A 15,000-nucleotide genomic window follows, 5' to 3' on the forward strand; every position below is an offset into this window, starting at 1 on the left:
CTTACGGTTTGTGGCATGTACAGTTTGAGGCTGTGGATTGGAAAGGTATACATTCTCTTGTCCAGGCTGACCACCACGAATGAAAATTGGGGGGTTCTGTGTAGTTAAGAGGGTTGGAGAGTGTAAAGTGCCTTGCGTTGCCCATGTTATACCTTGCTGTTGAAAGAAAGCAGAGCATTAGTTTTCTTTTCAATTTTGATAATATTATGAAATTAAAGTGGTTCTGTTTATCATAATGATCTCTAATATAGAATGATTCAACACATTTGCTTCACTTACTTTCTGCATGTCTGTGGCTTTGTGAGCCGTGGAGTGTGCAGGAAGAATGTTGTGCTGCTGGCTGCTGATGACCCCCACGGGCAGCTGGCTGATCACCAGAGTCTGGTTACCTGTGGTTGGGATGGCCGCGGGAGAGTAACCTATTGGAACAACATTTTAATGTTTGTATATGTATTCTTCCACACAAGTGACCTAGATTACCCTTTCTCCTGAACTCAAATGCTATCCTAAGGCAAAAATGCCAGACCAATTACCTTGACCTCCAGCCTGAAGCACTCCTGCCTTGCCTGTGGCTGTCAGCATGTGGGGTGCAATCTGTCCTTGAAATGGTGGCTTCCCTGCTGCAATCACCTGTCATAAGATATGATTGAATAAAAAGTCTGCTTTACAATTTTTTTAAATAACAATATTGAAAGAAATGTAACAAATTTTTATTTTGTTATTTTTTGCAGTCATTAATTTCACTGAAAGAAGAGAAACATTTTATCACTATGTCATTCATACTCCTTTTGAGTTATGAATGCCATTCCAATCTGGCATAAGATCCAGATCAAATGCTCAGAAAATTTGTTTTATAGAGCTTCATCTTTCCAAACCTTGTGTCAAACAACACACAATAATCAGTACAAGTAATTAGAACATGAACCACAATCATAATCTTCATGTTACTATACTGCAATACTGTAAATTTCCTGCTCATTCCTACCTGTGAATGTGAAAAGTTACTTTCTATCGGCATCCTTTGACTAAAACACCCCCACCTTTCTTCTACACATATCACAATATATAGTAGCAGATGCAGTCATAAGTTCAGAAATACAAATATACACACACACACACACACACACACACACACACACACACACACACACACACACACCATGCAAAACCATACATAAATTTAAGCAAAATTTTGATAGAAACCAATCAGGAGGTAGGAAAGCATGAGCCTAGTGTGGTTCTTTTCCTGTATCTCACAACTAGGTAAATACACACACACTCATACACACACCCAAAACATCCATCCACACATACACACACACACACACACATATAAAATCTCTAGGTAAATGACAATTAACTTACATAATTTATGATCTGATATCAAAAGATCAAACAATGTATTCAGCCTTGTCAATAAATCAATACATATCTCAAAATTATATTTATCAAAGTCACTCAAACCTCAAAACAATTCTATAATCATTACATTCATATTCTCACTGACAATGTAGAAAACAATTTTTCAGATTTATAAAAATTCATTTCATCTATTTCATCCATCACTTTAAACCAGAGATTCTCAACCTTTTCTCGTTAAGAATCCCCTGAAATAAAAGATCATCTACCCAAACCCCAAGTAATCTGGCATCGAAGAGAATGTTAATTTAGTGACTGACACTAATTCAATATGCAATGTCATACTGCAAAGGAGATTATTAGATCAGCCATCTAAGTATCCTGGAAATCTTGTGAACCCCTGAGGGTCTGAGAACTCCTGCCTTAAACCTTTCCTGTAAAGGACTAGCTTATCAGAGAGGAGAATTTTTGTATCTAGTATATTTATCAAAAAGTAGTTCAGACTGAACAGTAGTCACACCACTGCTTCCTGAATCGATAGATACCATGAATGGGACCACAAGAATTCATCTTGAGGATATCATCATCCACAAAAGACTCCCAAATCACTAGAAAAATATTGTTTGAATGTAACATCACAGGTATACACATCATATTCAAAGCAGTGACACAATGATTTAATACTGAAAAACTTTATCTGGATTTATCTAGAAAAAAACTCCTAGTGATTGCCTGCCATCCCAAAGTTAATAAAATTCCCATCAAACTCTGGTAAGCAAAGCAAACCCTTCATTCCTTCATTCACTTTTTCTAATGCCATCATAGGAGTACAAGTTGATATGAGATACCATGTTTTGCAAACCTCAAACCCACCATCACCATTTGAGGAGCTACAGCCTCTAATGGATATGCAAATAAAAAAGTATTCATCTTTTTTTTCTGATTAGAGTAGCTAGAATCAACATAAAACACAGAGGGCACTCATCACAAAAAAAAAAAAAAAATTTTGTATCTTTACAACAAAAATTAGTGCAATTTATAGTGCATGATACTTCAGTTTACACAGCATTCTCTAAATATCCACCTTGACTGTATCCACCAAGTTGTAGCCATATGTCTGGGAATAAATTTTTGCCAAAGGTGAAAAAAAAAAAAAAAAAAACTATGATATGAAGGATGAAATGACAAGCATTACTGATGACACATATGTGGAAATGACACAAGGTATTGAAGTAGGTGCAATGAATATATATGGTAGTACATACATATGTCTGAAGGCCAGGATGAATGATGTGCCTGGGGATTTGAAGAGAGTTGTGATTGTTCCCCTGTACAAAAATAGAAGTAATGAAGGAATTTGCATCAGTCACCCGAGTTAATAAAAGTGCACAACTAGCGTCACCTATTCATATAATTACTCATTTTTCTTTTTAATTCATCTATCCCTCTCTTTATTATGCTTCCTTCAGCCAACTATATAAATTTATCATAATTACTTATTTTCTTTCTGCTTTTACTATGAGCTTACCTTGCAATTAAATAACTTACTCTTTCATAAGAAATGTACTTTCTTCGTTGTAAAGCCTCAGGAAATTAATATATTCTACATCTTAAAGTATAATCTTAACAATCATTCTACCCATATCTCACCTATTAATCTATATACAGTACATCTCAAGGATCACTATTTCCATCAATCTACCAATCCTTATCAAACACCTATTCCTTAGAACTTCTACAAGGAGATGAGCATAACAAAGGAGTTTGTATTTAGTTATGTCCAAGCTTTCTTTTATTGCATGCTTTTAAAATTTTCTCTCACATACTTTCTGCATTGTTTGAGCTTATAGAATGAAGCTGATTCAAAATATATAATTACATATGACAGTGTTTAGGGCAAATAAATCAAGCACAATAGACACATGAGGCAGTAGGCACAAGTATTTAGAAATACTGCTCTCTCACCAGAATTGTTTTCAAAGGCCACATAGGTAACTAGCCAGGTTCTCAAATGTTTCTCAGTTTACAATGTAGAAATATTGTTAATACGTCACTCGAACCATAAAAACACTTTTAAACACCTGTGCAACTTTAACCACAGCCTTTTGAATGTAATGGTGTGGAGGATTTCCAAATATGGTCTATAGTACCAGCAGTCCATATGATTACAAAGTAGATTATCTTATCGTCTTTCCACACCTTCCCCCCATCCTCTCTTTTCCATTTTGCATATGAGAAATAAAAAAGGAATGATGACTGCAAATATTGTGCTGTCCAGGGAAAAGAAAATCATGCAAAGATTGGTAGATCAGCAACCAGTAGCTCAGACATCACAATATGCTAACATGTTGCATCATTATTGTATTGTAAATATCTACTTTATATAACAAGTATTTGCAGATGCCTTTCAGAAGATATGTATATCATATGCTATCAAAACAAACCTGAAACAAAAAAATACAACTAATACACTGGTTTTAAATATGCAACTGTATTTCCTTTGCATTAATGAAGACAGCTGATGTTAAGATTATCTACTTTTGCTGATAGTACCAAACACAGCAAAAATTATGATTTATCTTGGAGAAAAAAAAAAATGGATTTATTGCAAGGGCTGTCTGACCACTATGTTAACATTATAGCAAAGCCATTTTCTGCAATTGTTGGCAGATTTATGAAGAAGATAACTCTTCATGTTCTGATAAACAACATGACAATCAGTTTCTATCAAAGCATAAATAAAACAGAAACATAAACACTAACATTCTGTAAGACTTATATTCTTTTCTCATTGTCTATCAAGAATGAGAATCAAAAGTGCTGAATTTCCAATATTGAACCTGATCATACTGCCAATGAGTCTATTGATATAACATGATCAGACCTTTAATTACTTTGATAACTTTCAAAATGTGCTTATAATCCAAGGCAAAAAGAATATATAGTAGGTATATAACAGACTGGTATTTCCATGAAGATGGAGATACTGACACATAACCATCAACATACTGTATCTGAGGTAACTGTAGCTACAATGCTAAAAGATTGACTATGAAAACTTAGTGCATAAGAAAATAAATGAATAACATAAATAAAATAATAATATTAACAACAACAAACACAACAACAACAACAACAACAACAACAACAATAATAATAATAATAATAATGATGATGAAAATAAAATCTGCTCTTGACAATATCAATAGAAAAGTTATCAACAGTACTCTAATATTACAAATCACTTACAATCTGTCAAAATCTTACAGTTGAAGCCATAGATATTACTAACAAACTTTATATAATCAGTTACCAACAATTCTGGTAAAAGAAGGCTACGGATGGGAGGTGCTACTGTACCTGAAGTGGCTGGTTGAGCTGGTTGAGAGTGTTGGGCTGTATGGGCGTGTTCATGCCAGTGGCTGTCTGAAGAGTGATGTTATTTGGCATGATCAGTTGTCCCTGAGCATTCTGGTACAACTGCTGCAGATATGGAGTTCCAGCTATGCTTCCCTGAATTACTTGCACTTGTGGAGGAAACTGAAAAGGAAAAAAAATATTACTTGTGACCCAAGAGTGAACACACAAAAGAAATTCACATCAAGTAAGGAGTTTCACAATAATATTTCATTCAATTGTATGTATATAAAATTGTTCCCCATAACCAGTCTTACAAATCTGAATCACTTATTTTCCATTTGACTACCACTGTACAATGTTTATGGGAACACTTATAATTAATCCTGGCCTTAGATTAAATAGGTAATGAACAATAATTATCAGTAATCGCCACTCATACATAAGATTTCTTGGTACAAAGGATGTCTTAGATAATATATTAAAAAAAAATGCTACTGAGGGCAGGAATAATATCAGGCTAAAAATAAGATAATGAAAAACATAATAATAACAAATAAATAAATAAATACAATGCAAGTGATCTAACTACACAATGACTGACCTGTGGCATGGGAGAAGGTGAGACCCCAGGGTGAGGAAGAGGTTGTGGGGCAAGGGGATGCTGGAGGGGCTGATGTAGTGATGTGGTGTTAGTGCTGGTCTGGGGGCCTGGTGCTGGGGCAATAGCTGGTGGGGCTTGCTGCATCCCTGATGGTAGGGACGCTTGCACATAAAACTGCAAAGCAAGAGGTATATTAGCCTTGTCAAAATAACATTTGAATTTATGGGCCCTAATATGGGTACCAATATAAATTAAATTGCCAGAGCCCCTAATGGGTGGAAGCTGAACAGCACTTCCTATACATATTCTTCAAGTATATCTACAAGCGTTATAGGTAATAGCAAAAAAAATAATAAAAATAAATAAATAAATAAATAAAACTAATACATCCATTTTATCTTCCAGCATTAAGTGATAGTTCACACAAAGTCGCAGGCTATCAAAATAAATGAAACATTAACTTTCAGGGGCAGATTGGGAGAAAAGGCTGCTGAATTTGCTTATCCATTCTGGTATGAATGAAGTAGGGTGAGTCTCATTACAAAAACACTAAATTATGTATATGATGCAGTTTACCTGGTGTGTGTTTGTACATTTGTTCAAGGTACTAAGAAATTAACAAGAGCAATATTTCACATGAGTGTCTTCATGCTGTGACGTCAATGTTCACAATCAACAAACAATCACTGTGATGAAGCTTTGAAAGCTAGTTGTGAAATCCACCTTTACTTATGCCAAAGTTAGTCTAGTTCTTGACGCCAATTTACCGGTTTGGTCAGACAGAGTAAGCAATCAGTAGTATCCTTGCACAAAGCTGTTCATTGTGACACTTCTTTCTTACAAGGATAAGAACATCACTAGAAAATTATGAAAGAGCATGGAATCTTTACTGTACAGTATATCAAAACTTGGAACAGAGTCTAGGAAAACTTAGCATTTCCACCTACGGTAAGAGAAGAGGCATCAAGTACAGAATAACATCCAGAGAAAATTATTAATATTACCATATTATGCTATTCCAATTAATTACAATAATTAACTTTGGCAAAGTAATGAATACTTGTCATGTAAATATTTTTTTTATATATATATATATATATATATATATATATATATATATATATATATATATATATATATATATATATATATGTATAGATATTTAAAAGAAAATCATTTACATGACAAGTATATATATATATATATATATATATATATATATATATATATATATATATATATATATATACTGTACCTTACATGTATATATATATATATATACACACACACACACACACACACACACACACACACACACACACACACTTACTCAAACATCCCAAATATCATATAACCTCCTTTTGTTTCTACCTCCATCCTAAACATCATAAACACCATTATCCTCATATCATCTGTGTGTGTGTGTGTGTGTGTGTGTGTGTGTGTGTGTGTGTGTGTGTGTGTGTGTGTGTGTGTGTGTGTGTGTGTGTGTGTTTCACTGTTTGATCTGCTGCAGTCTCTGACGAGACAGCCAGACGTTACCCTACGGAACGAGCTCAGAGCTCATTATTTCTGATCTTCGGATAGGCCTGAGACCAGGCCTATGTGTGTGTGTGTGTGTGTGTGTGTGTGTGTGTGTGTGTGTGTGTGTGTGTGTGTGTGTGTGTGTGTGTGTGGTGTGCATGTGTGTAATTAAGTTTTTCTTACCAATTATTTATCATGCCACACCTGCTAAACTAATGATCTCAACTACATATAACAAGAGAACCTGGGGATGGGGAGGGAAGGGAGGAGAGGGAGAAAAGAGCAAGGGAGACTGATGACAGGGGCAGGGGGAGACAGAAATTAAATAGACTCAGAAGGGCTGGGGTTGGTGGGGTGGGGAATGGCTAGTGGGAGGGGAGGCAAGGAGGGTCTGCAAAAGGTGTTCATCAAAAGTCCATCACAAATCTAGTGGCAGTTTAGCTCTACACTCTACTGCTGCTACACACTTGCTCAGGTTGGAGTGTGTGGTGCTTTAGGTGACCAGTTTTGGAAAAGAATGCATATCACAGCCATACTTGCAGATTATTTGAAACTATAAAGTGAGGAGGCCTGAGTAAGTATCTTGTAGTGATGACATTATGTTGGCGGTATGTACTAAAGTTACACTCACTATTTGAATGTGGATTGACCTTGAAAGTACTGTGGCACATAACATATTTTTTTTCCTGACACATGCATGAAAACTGGATTGAAGCTAGAGTTCTTACATACTATACAGTTACCCTTCAAACAATCAGCAAAAATTACACAAAAGTTAGAATCAAACAGTACTACATCCTTGTCTACTTTCTCCCTAACTATACATCATTAAACTCTCAAACCTTACAATCTTTCATGCAATAATATCAGGTCTCTGTATCTGTCTTACTCATGTGCATTGTCTCCCCAATGCTCCATCAAAATAACAATCTGGTTTCCTTTGCAATGTTATAATCAATGCATGAAAACTACATTCCTGAGTGCTTAGTCCATTGTCTTACAGCAATGAAACTGATAAAATTAAATTGGAAATGGTTCATAAATAATTCAAAATAATTAATTCAATACAATCTAACTATAAAATTTGTAAACAATACCAAATTCCAAAAGACAGGTCAGTTTTAATGTATCAACTTTCTCCAGCTTATGTCAAAACTATTTTCTATTTTAAGAGAAGCATGATAGCTACACAATCTGTGTCAGTTTGCTCATAAGCAATTTGTACATCATTGCTTCATACAGAAAGTTAGTTTTTACTATGTCTAGTTTTAAAAGAATGAGTTGGCATGAGCAATGGTGATAATAAACTTTGAGCTGATTTGGAGATATAACTGTCTATTTAATTTGTAAATATTCAATCATGTGAATATTTGTGTAATTGCCAAAATGTTTTGTACTTATTATGAATTTAGATTTTACAGATTACATATTTCTTTCCATCTTTCTCTTTATAAAAAATAATTTCATAATAAATTTTTTTTTATTAAACTGCTTTTATATCAGCAGGAGCTACTGATGTGCCAAGATGGATCCCTTCACAGTGGGCATCTTAGTGACTTGTGGACTCATTCTCATCAATGTAGCTGTGGCAGTGGTAGTTGAGCGATCTCATCACAAGGTCCTCAGTGTTGATGATCAAGTGAAACCACAAAGCTCCAAAAATGCTTCCACCAGTAAGGATGATCCAGATAACCCAACCAGGAGACTCATCAGGCCACAGGACCCAAAATATAATTACACCAATCTCCAGGGGTCCATAAGCACCATACTGAATACAATGAAAGGTTATGAAAATTTATCACACACCACAGAAAGGCATGACAGTGACAATGAAATTAATCAACAAAATATCAATAACAGTGATGACATACCACTCATCAATAAAAGTGTTACTGACTCACAAAATGTTAGTGAGAGTGATATCAATTCCTCACAGACTATGGAGGAAGATACTAACCTGCCACAAACTGCTGAAAGTGATACCAATTCTAAACACACATCTCTAAGTGATATCAGTCTAATAAAAACCAATGAGATTCTTACACACACTAATGAAAGTAACACCAGTTCTCCATGCACCATTGAAAGTGACACTAGTTCTCAGCACATCAAAGGAAATTCCACCAGTCTTACACCAAACATAAAAAAGGATACCAATACTACACAAATACTTGAAAGTGACACCAGTTCTCAACATAATAGTGAAAGTGACATCAATCCTGCACTAAACATTAAAAGTAATGCCAATACTACACCAATCACTGAAAGTTATATCAATCCCACACAAGACATTAAAACTTGTCCCAGCCCTAAACAAACCCCAGAGGGTGATACCACCTCACCAGACACTATTGTGGGTGACATCACACCAAACATTAGTGAAGATGACACCATCTCATCAAGCACCACTGAGTAACCACAAGTCCACCAAGCACTACTGGAAGTGACATCTCATTTGATATCACTGAGAGTGAGTGCAATCAGGCCATCAAACATCACCAAGACTAGAGATCAGCCTGCCACATGTAGGGCTAATTGTTTCTTGCAGCTATTCTTATTTTCTTGCCCTTATATAGGTACCATATGTTAATCTGCTACGTGATATCAGCCTAAAATCTTCATCATCCTACATCACTTCATTGCAGTACACAGATATTCCTTAGATGGGAGTTTTTTATTGAGCTGTGCCCCTCTTACATTAAAAAAAAATACTACAAAAGAAGACAAGTCAGAAACTCATCATAAGAATATAAAATGAGAAGGATGCAAAAGGCCAGTTGACCTACACCTGCCTATTATTTATGTTATGTTAAGGCAGAATTTGATTCTTTTGACTTTGATTAGATCGACCAAACTGCTTGGTCTGTAGTTAACATATTAAAGTAATAAAATTATTCCAACATGTGTGCAATACTATAAAGAAACATTAAGGAGTAAGAGCAAATCACCATCCAAAATTAGTAAGACCACTCAGCTACACTTGTATGTACCAGTGGGTGACTGGAATAACACTTTCAAGACCTGCATCTACCTTACAGTCCAGATCACACAGCAAATGTTAATGCTCAGCCATTCACTTCACATATAACAAAAGATTCCTGAAACATATATGATTTCCTTTTCATCAAGTTTCTTAACATTTTGATGAAGGTATCAACATAAAACAATCAATAAAGCAGGCAACAGCACTAGTTATTGTTACAATACAAAGGCCAATCTCTAACAATAGGGAAACAGTAAAGGAGAAGAGGAAGATAAATAGAATAAACTACAAACTTTTCTTTGTTTTTATAGAGGTAGTGAGTCATTACCTCGTTAATGGAAACTGACTGGAAAAAAATCAATTCATGACAAAAAAAAAAAAAAAAAAAAAGCAAAATTCTCTCTCTCTCTCTCTCTCTCTCTCTCTCTCTCTCTGCTGCCCTTGATCAGTGCCATTAAAAAGATGTACACTTACTTGTGGGGACTGTGGAGGCATGCTAGTGGTAACACCATGTGGGGAGTGGGCTGCCTGGGGGGCTTGCTGCATTACCTGAGGCATACCAGGTTGTGGCACACCCTGCTGGGCCGCCACCTAGTGAAGAAACGAAGCAAATGCTGTAGAATCATACGTCATTCGGGGTGTAGTTACACTAAAAGATTAAACAAATTCATGGATGAGAGTAGCAGGCGGAAATAAGCAAGTTTCACAAAGGGACTCCTACGTGTTGGCATGACGGTTTCTTTAGTTTCTCTTACCTTGCTTTATGTAGTCACAGCATGTTAATATATGTTTATTTTAAGTATAAAGTCATAGTCAATATCAGCTTTTTTTCATGATGATGTTGTGCTGACTGGTAATCATCATTGTCAAGCCATCCGTTGCTGAAACACACTACACGAAACCATTCCTTCACCTCTTCTCCCTATCTAAACGTTCCCTTAGTCTGGTTTCCCTTCCTACCAGTGCCTGTGTGCCAATGTCATGGTCCCCATTTTTTAGTTTCCACGCCCTATCTCGGTCTAATTTTCAAATAAGTTCCATTGAACACAATTCTGAACATTTTCGGAGAAGTTTCGAGATTTTACTGATATTTCAACAAAATTTCTACATCATAACTGCCAAGAACATCCATGAAAAACACAATAATCATTAACATGGCCTAAGAAACAGCTATTGTGTGAACCAATGTCGTCAATGCCAAAAGATTTTCGAAACATGGCCACTGACCAGGTTAGTCCATATCTGGTCTTCCTTTGACTCACTCTATCATGTTTTCCTCTTGCAGTTTCATCAATTTGGGAGGTTGGCTGAACAACAAATTCATAATATATCCAGTTGATATACATTCTACACAATGAGACTATGCAGAGGGTAACAAAAGGAACATATGCTCCCCCTCAACGTTGATTCGACAGTTTTATTCGCCTACTTGATTTCTCGTATTCCAGCAAACGCGAGTATATTGATAGCAGCAATAAGATGGCAACATAAGAACAAGCATTAATATAGGTAAAAGAAAAAAATGTAAAATAATAAGCAAATAAGTTAACAGCAGTACAGCAAAGCGTCAAAGGAATAAAATAATCAAAGAACACGCCCAGAAAGTAGTAGTAGTAGTAGTAGTAGTAGTAGTAGTAGTAGTAGTAGTAGTAGTAGTAGTAGTAGTAGTAGTAGTAGTAGTAGTAGTAGTAGTAGTAGAAATAGTAGCTGTTGTTGATGTTGTGTTAGTGTTAAAATTAATAATACAATCTGTTCATTCTTTATTCTATTCACACGCACGTATCCACAAATACAATAAAAAATACCGCAAATAAGGAAAACACACACACACACACACACACACACCTGCTGGGAGGCCTGCTGTACGATAGGCTGGGCAGGAGCCGCGGCAGCCTGCATGGAGACGAGGGTGGTCGCCTGGTGGGCTGCGATATGGTGGTGTTGGGGCTGAGGTGACTGCTGTGGGTGTTGCTGTTGCTGCGGCTGCTGTTGTTGTTGCTGCTGTTGCTGTTGTTGTTGTTGTTGTTGTTGTTGTTGTTGTTGTTGTTGTTGTTGTTGTTGTTGTTGTTGTTGTTGAGGCGAAGGAGGAGGCACAGTAGAGGCTTGAGCGTGTGAGGCGTCCTTGTCTTCACTCATCGTCCACACACACCTGCAACACCACCATCCCCTGTCAGGCACACCTCTAATTAGATATCGTCATTATTATCAACCATGGTATTCTCTCTCTCTCTCTCTCTCTCTCTCTCTCTCTCTCTCTCTCTCTCTCTCTCTGGAACATGTATGCACCGTACTTCCCACTGCAAAGGACACATGCCTCACTATCATGGGTAGTCTAGCACACACAAGTACCTTCAAGCAAAAATACTATAATCTTATAGCATACTCTAGTATATCAAGGCACGTGCCCTCAAGCAACGATGTAGATTAATGGTTAAAACAATACTTAAAATCAGGGCGCATTTTAAGTTCCGCTGATATTCTAGTCACCTAGTGCCTTCATATATGCACGTGATTTCATACTACGCGAGAACCATCCAAAAAAAGTAGGATGGTCTCACTAGCCTCGGCAGGTGGAACTTTTTTTTAGCACATATGTAGACCGTCATACACTATCATACATACGAGCATCCTGTGCTGTACCTGTAATTATTTATTCAACAGCAACACTGCACTCGGTTTACAATTCAGCATAATTAGCAAAAGTGGGGAACATGTAGGGTGGATGCTGTCCGATTCTTGTCTGAATTCGCTAAAAATGGAATCAGTGGCTCTAATGTAGCTACACGACTGTGGAGACCGACCACCCCCATTGCATCCATTGGACTGCGCTCTCTCTCTCTCTCTCTCAAGTGCATTAAGGAATCTGAATCCTTGTACCCTGTTAAACACGCACATCTGGTAGGAAGGATCCGGAGGTGTTAGGATAGCTATGTGGTCTGTATTTTGATCTCTCTCTCTCTCTCTCTCTCTCTCTCTCTCTCTGTGTGTGTGTGCCATATCGACCCTGTGGGGAAAATACCCTTTGGTTGAGTTTCTCTCCACGTGAGATGAGGGAAAGGAGGGAGGGAGGAAGGAAGAGAGAATGGGATGGAGGGAGAGATGGAGGAATGGAGCGAACGATGATGGAGGAGAAATAGTGTTGGGGAAGGAGAGGCAGGGAGGGAAAGGGAGGAGTGAGGAGGGAGACACGTGACAATACTGTGTTATCATATGAGAGAGAGAGAGAGAGAGAGAGAGAGAGAGAGAGACTCAATTACGTTCTCTAATTTCAGTAATCCTGGTCCTGTATACCCAGCTCTCCTCTTGAATATATAAAGTATGGTGAGAGAGAAAAAAAAATATATAGGGTTCATATATATGATGCGTTATGGATAATTGTTTAGAAGGCCGGTCTAGTCCTCACTTTCAGAAGATTTAAAGATTATGAAATCGCATGAAACATAACGAAACGGTCACTGTATTATGAAAACGAGCTGGGCGCCGGGAGGGTTTGTCTGTCTGCGCTGCGCATGTGCCTCGCCCAGCCGCTCCTCACTGCTAGATTACACTTCCCTTCAGCCTTCCTTCACTCCCACACCATAAGATACCATTCTCCATTGCCAAAATATGCGGTGAACTTTTGCGTAATGAGTCCATTTTTGTAATTATAAGTTCGGGAATGATTGTGGATTTATTTCTGGGACCGTCAAAAATTAATAGCATGAGCGTCATCAGCACTACGCTCTGTTCCATCCAATGACGAGTCAGGTCCATGGAACCTCAGCCAATGAGCACGTCTGCTTCCTGTCTCCATGGCAACCCCACTGGAGGTCCAACAGGCATATGATGTAGAAGAATTAATAGAGTGCCTTTGCACATTAGAAAAGACAACAACGGTGAAATTTATAGAAATACGTGAGAATATACAGAAATTACTGTTTGTTGATGTTACAGTATCCTAAAGCAACTTGAAGCACAGGAAGGGTGGAAGTATTCAGCCAGCCACACCTGGCATCGAGCCCCTTCGTGCAGTTGACGTGATGCTGCCAATTATTGATAATCACAGAGCCCCAGCCTCGCTTTTACAATCTAAACCAGAGATGCAAGTCACCCTATATAAAAATTCTATGCATAAAACCTTACATAAAGGAGCATTTAAAAAATATACGAAGCCATGGAAGTCTTGAGTTCCTTCAACACTCAATACAGGATATTCATTTCTGATATTATTTTCGCTATGGCTTTAACGAGAGGACTAAATAATTTTCTACACAATTTCATGAAAGCATCTACCGACTGCATATATTAGCAGCATCTCGTCCACTTAAAGATTGTCACTACAAGACTAAACCACCCTACTTAGCGAATGATAAACGAAGCAGGGGTACTTAGGAGCTAGCCTCTAAACCGCCTAGCTAGCAACTCAGCGTGCGCCTTGGGGAAGAGAGGGGTGATGGTCGGTGGGAGGGGGTTCCCTTATGGTGACTGAAATCCAGGGTTAAATTCCCATTAGAGGATTGCCACTGTGCCGGAGAACATTGATGCACCGGTCTGCTTTATTCCTGGGTGTGACTCGCCGTCGGCAAAGACTGTCACCGCGTCCCCGGGAATACAAGCTGCAGACGACAGACAGCGTGCGGGACTTCCCACCACCAATAGCTTTGCTGAAAAAGGTCTTGTGGTTTTGTTGTTTAGGGCGTGCGGTGTACTACAAGATGCCCCAGAGTCATATTCAGGCAAACACCGCCACTACCTTCTCTAGCTGTTTACAATCGCGTGTTGGTATATTTATGGAAGCAGACCACCACTATTACTAACTACTGTGTGTGTGTGTGTGTGTGTGTGTGTGTTACCTCAACGCGAGAGGGGTATGCTGCTGCGGTGACTGCGTGCCTTTAGGAAGGAAAAAGCGACGGATTCTTATTTCCTTCGTCCATCCATGGGTGTGCGGGACGGAGGCGACGGCGGGATAGCTATTGCGGTGGGGAGTGAATGTAATGATGGGTAACAGTATGTGGGGGATGGCGAGGATGTGGAAGAACTGTATGTTTTGGAAGCACGTCTTCACCATTTAGAGTAGCAGTTTTTGTTTAGAAGTAGAGTAAGAACAATGAAAATTACGTTGTTTCGTCCTCTAAAGTCTAAACTGCACGGTTTCTCAACAGATGGAAGCGATATAAAGTGCCATTAAAGG

The 15,000-nt window shown here is 37.9% G+C and overlaps 2 protein-coding genes across 2 annotated transcripts in view; one reads left to right on the forward strand and one right to left on the reverse strand.

Annotated features, from left to right (window-relative positions):
• LOC123504070 (histone-lysine N-methyltransferase 2D-like) overlaps positions 1 to 15,000 on the reverse strand; it is a 23,873-nt gene that overhangs the window by 6,794 nt on the left and 2,079 nt on the right. Inside the window, exons 2-9 of the mRNA XM_045254341.1 lie at positions 11,673 to 11,976; positions 10,302 to 10,418; positions 5,321 to 5,494; positions 4,720 to 4,899; positions 2,625 to 2,687; positions 534 to 630; positions 280 to 419; positions 6 to 156 (exon numbers count right to left, since the gene is read on the reverse strand). Of these exons, the coding sequence (XP_045110276.1) occupies positions 6 to 156; positions 280 to 419; positions 534 to 630; positions 2,625 to 2,687; positions 4,720 to 4,899; positions 5,321 to 5,494; positions 10,302 to 10,418; positions 11,673 to 11,976 (1,226 nt within the window). The remainder of the gene's footprint in view (positions 1 to 5; positions 157 to 279; positions 420 to 533; positions 631 to 2,624; positions 2,688 to 4,719; positions 4,900 to 5,320; positions 5,495 to 10,301; positions 10,419 to 11,672; positions 11,977 to 15,000) is intronic.
• LOC123504083 (clumping factor A-like) lies at positions 6,942 to 9,748 on the forward strand. Its single transcript, XM_045254375.1, has 2 exons — positions 6,942 to 7,418; positions 8,348 to 9,748. The coding sequence occupies exon 2, from the start codon at positions 8,370 to 8,372 to the stop codon at positions 9,258 to 9,260; it is 891 nt and encodes a 296-aa protein (XP_045110310.1). The 5' UTR covers positions 6,942 to 7,418; positions 8,348 to 8,369; the 3' UTR covers positions 9,261 to 9,748.

The sequence above is a fragment of the Portunus trituberculatus genome, chromosome 15 (assembly GCF_017591435.1).
Source record: "Portunus trituberculatus isolate SZX2019 chromosome 15, ASM1759143v1, whole genome shotgun sequence".
Taxonomy (NCBI): domain Eukaryota; kingdom Metazoa; phylum Arthropoda; class Malacostraca; order Decapoda; family Portunidae; genus Portunus; species Portunus trituberculatus.

Coding starts and splice junctions, on each gene's coding strand:
- LOC123504083 (XM_045254375.1), top strand. CDS start 8,370: ATGGATCCCTTCACAGTGGGCATCTTAGTGACTTGTGGACTCATTCTC.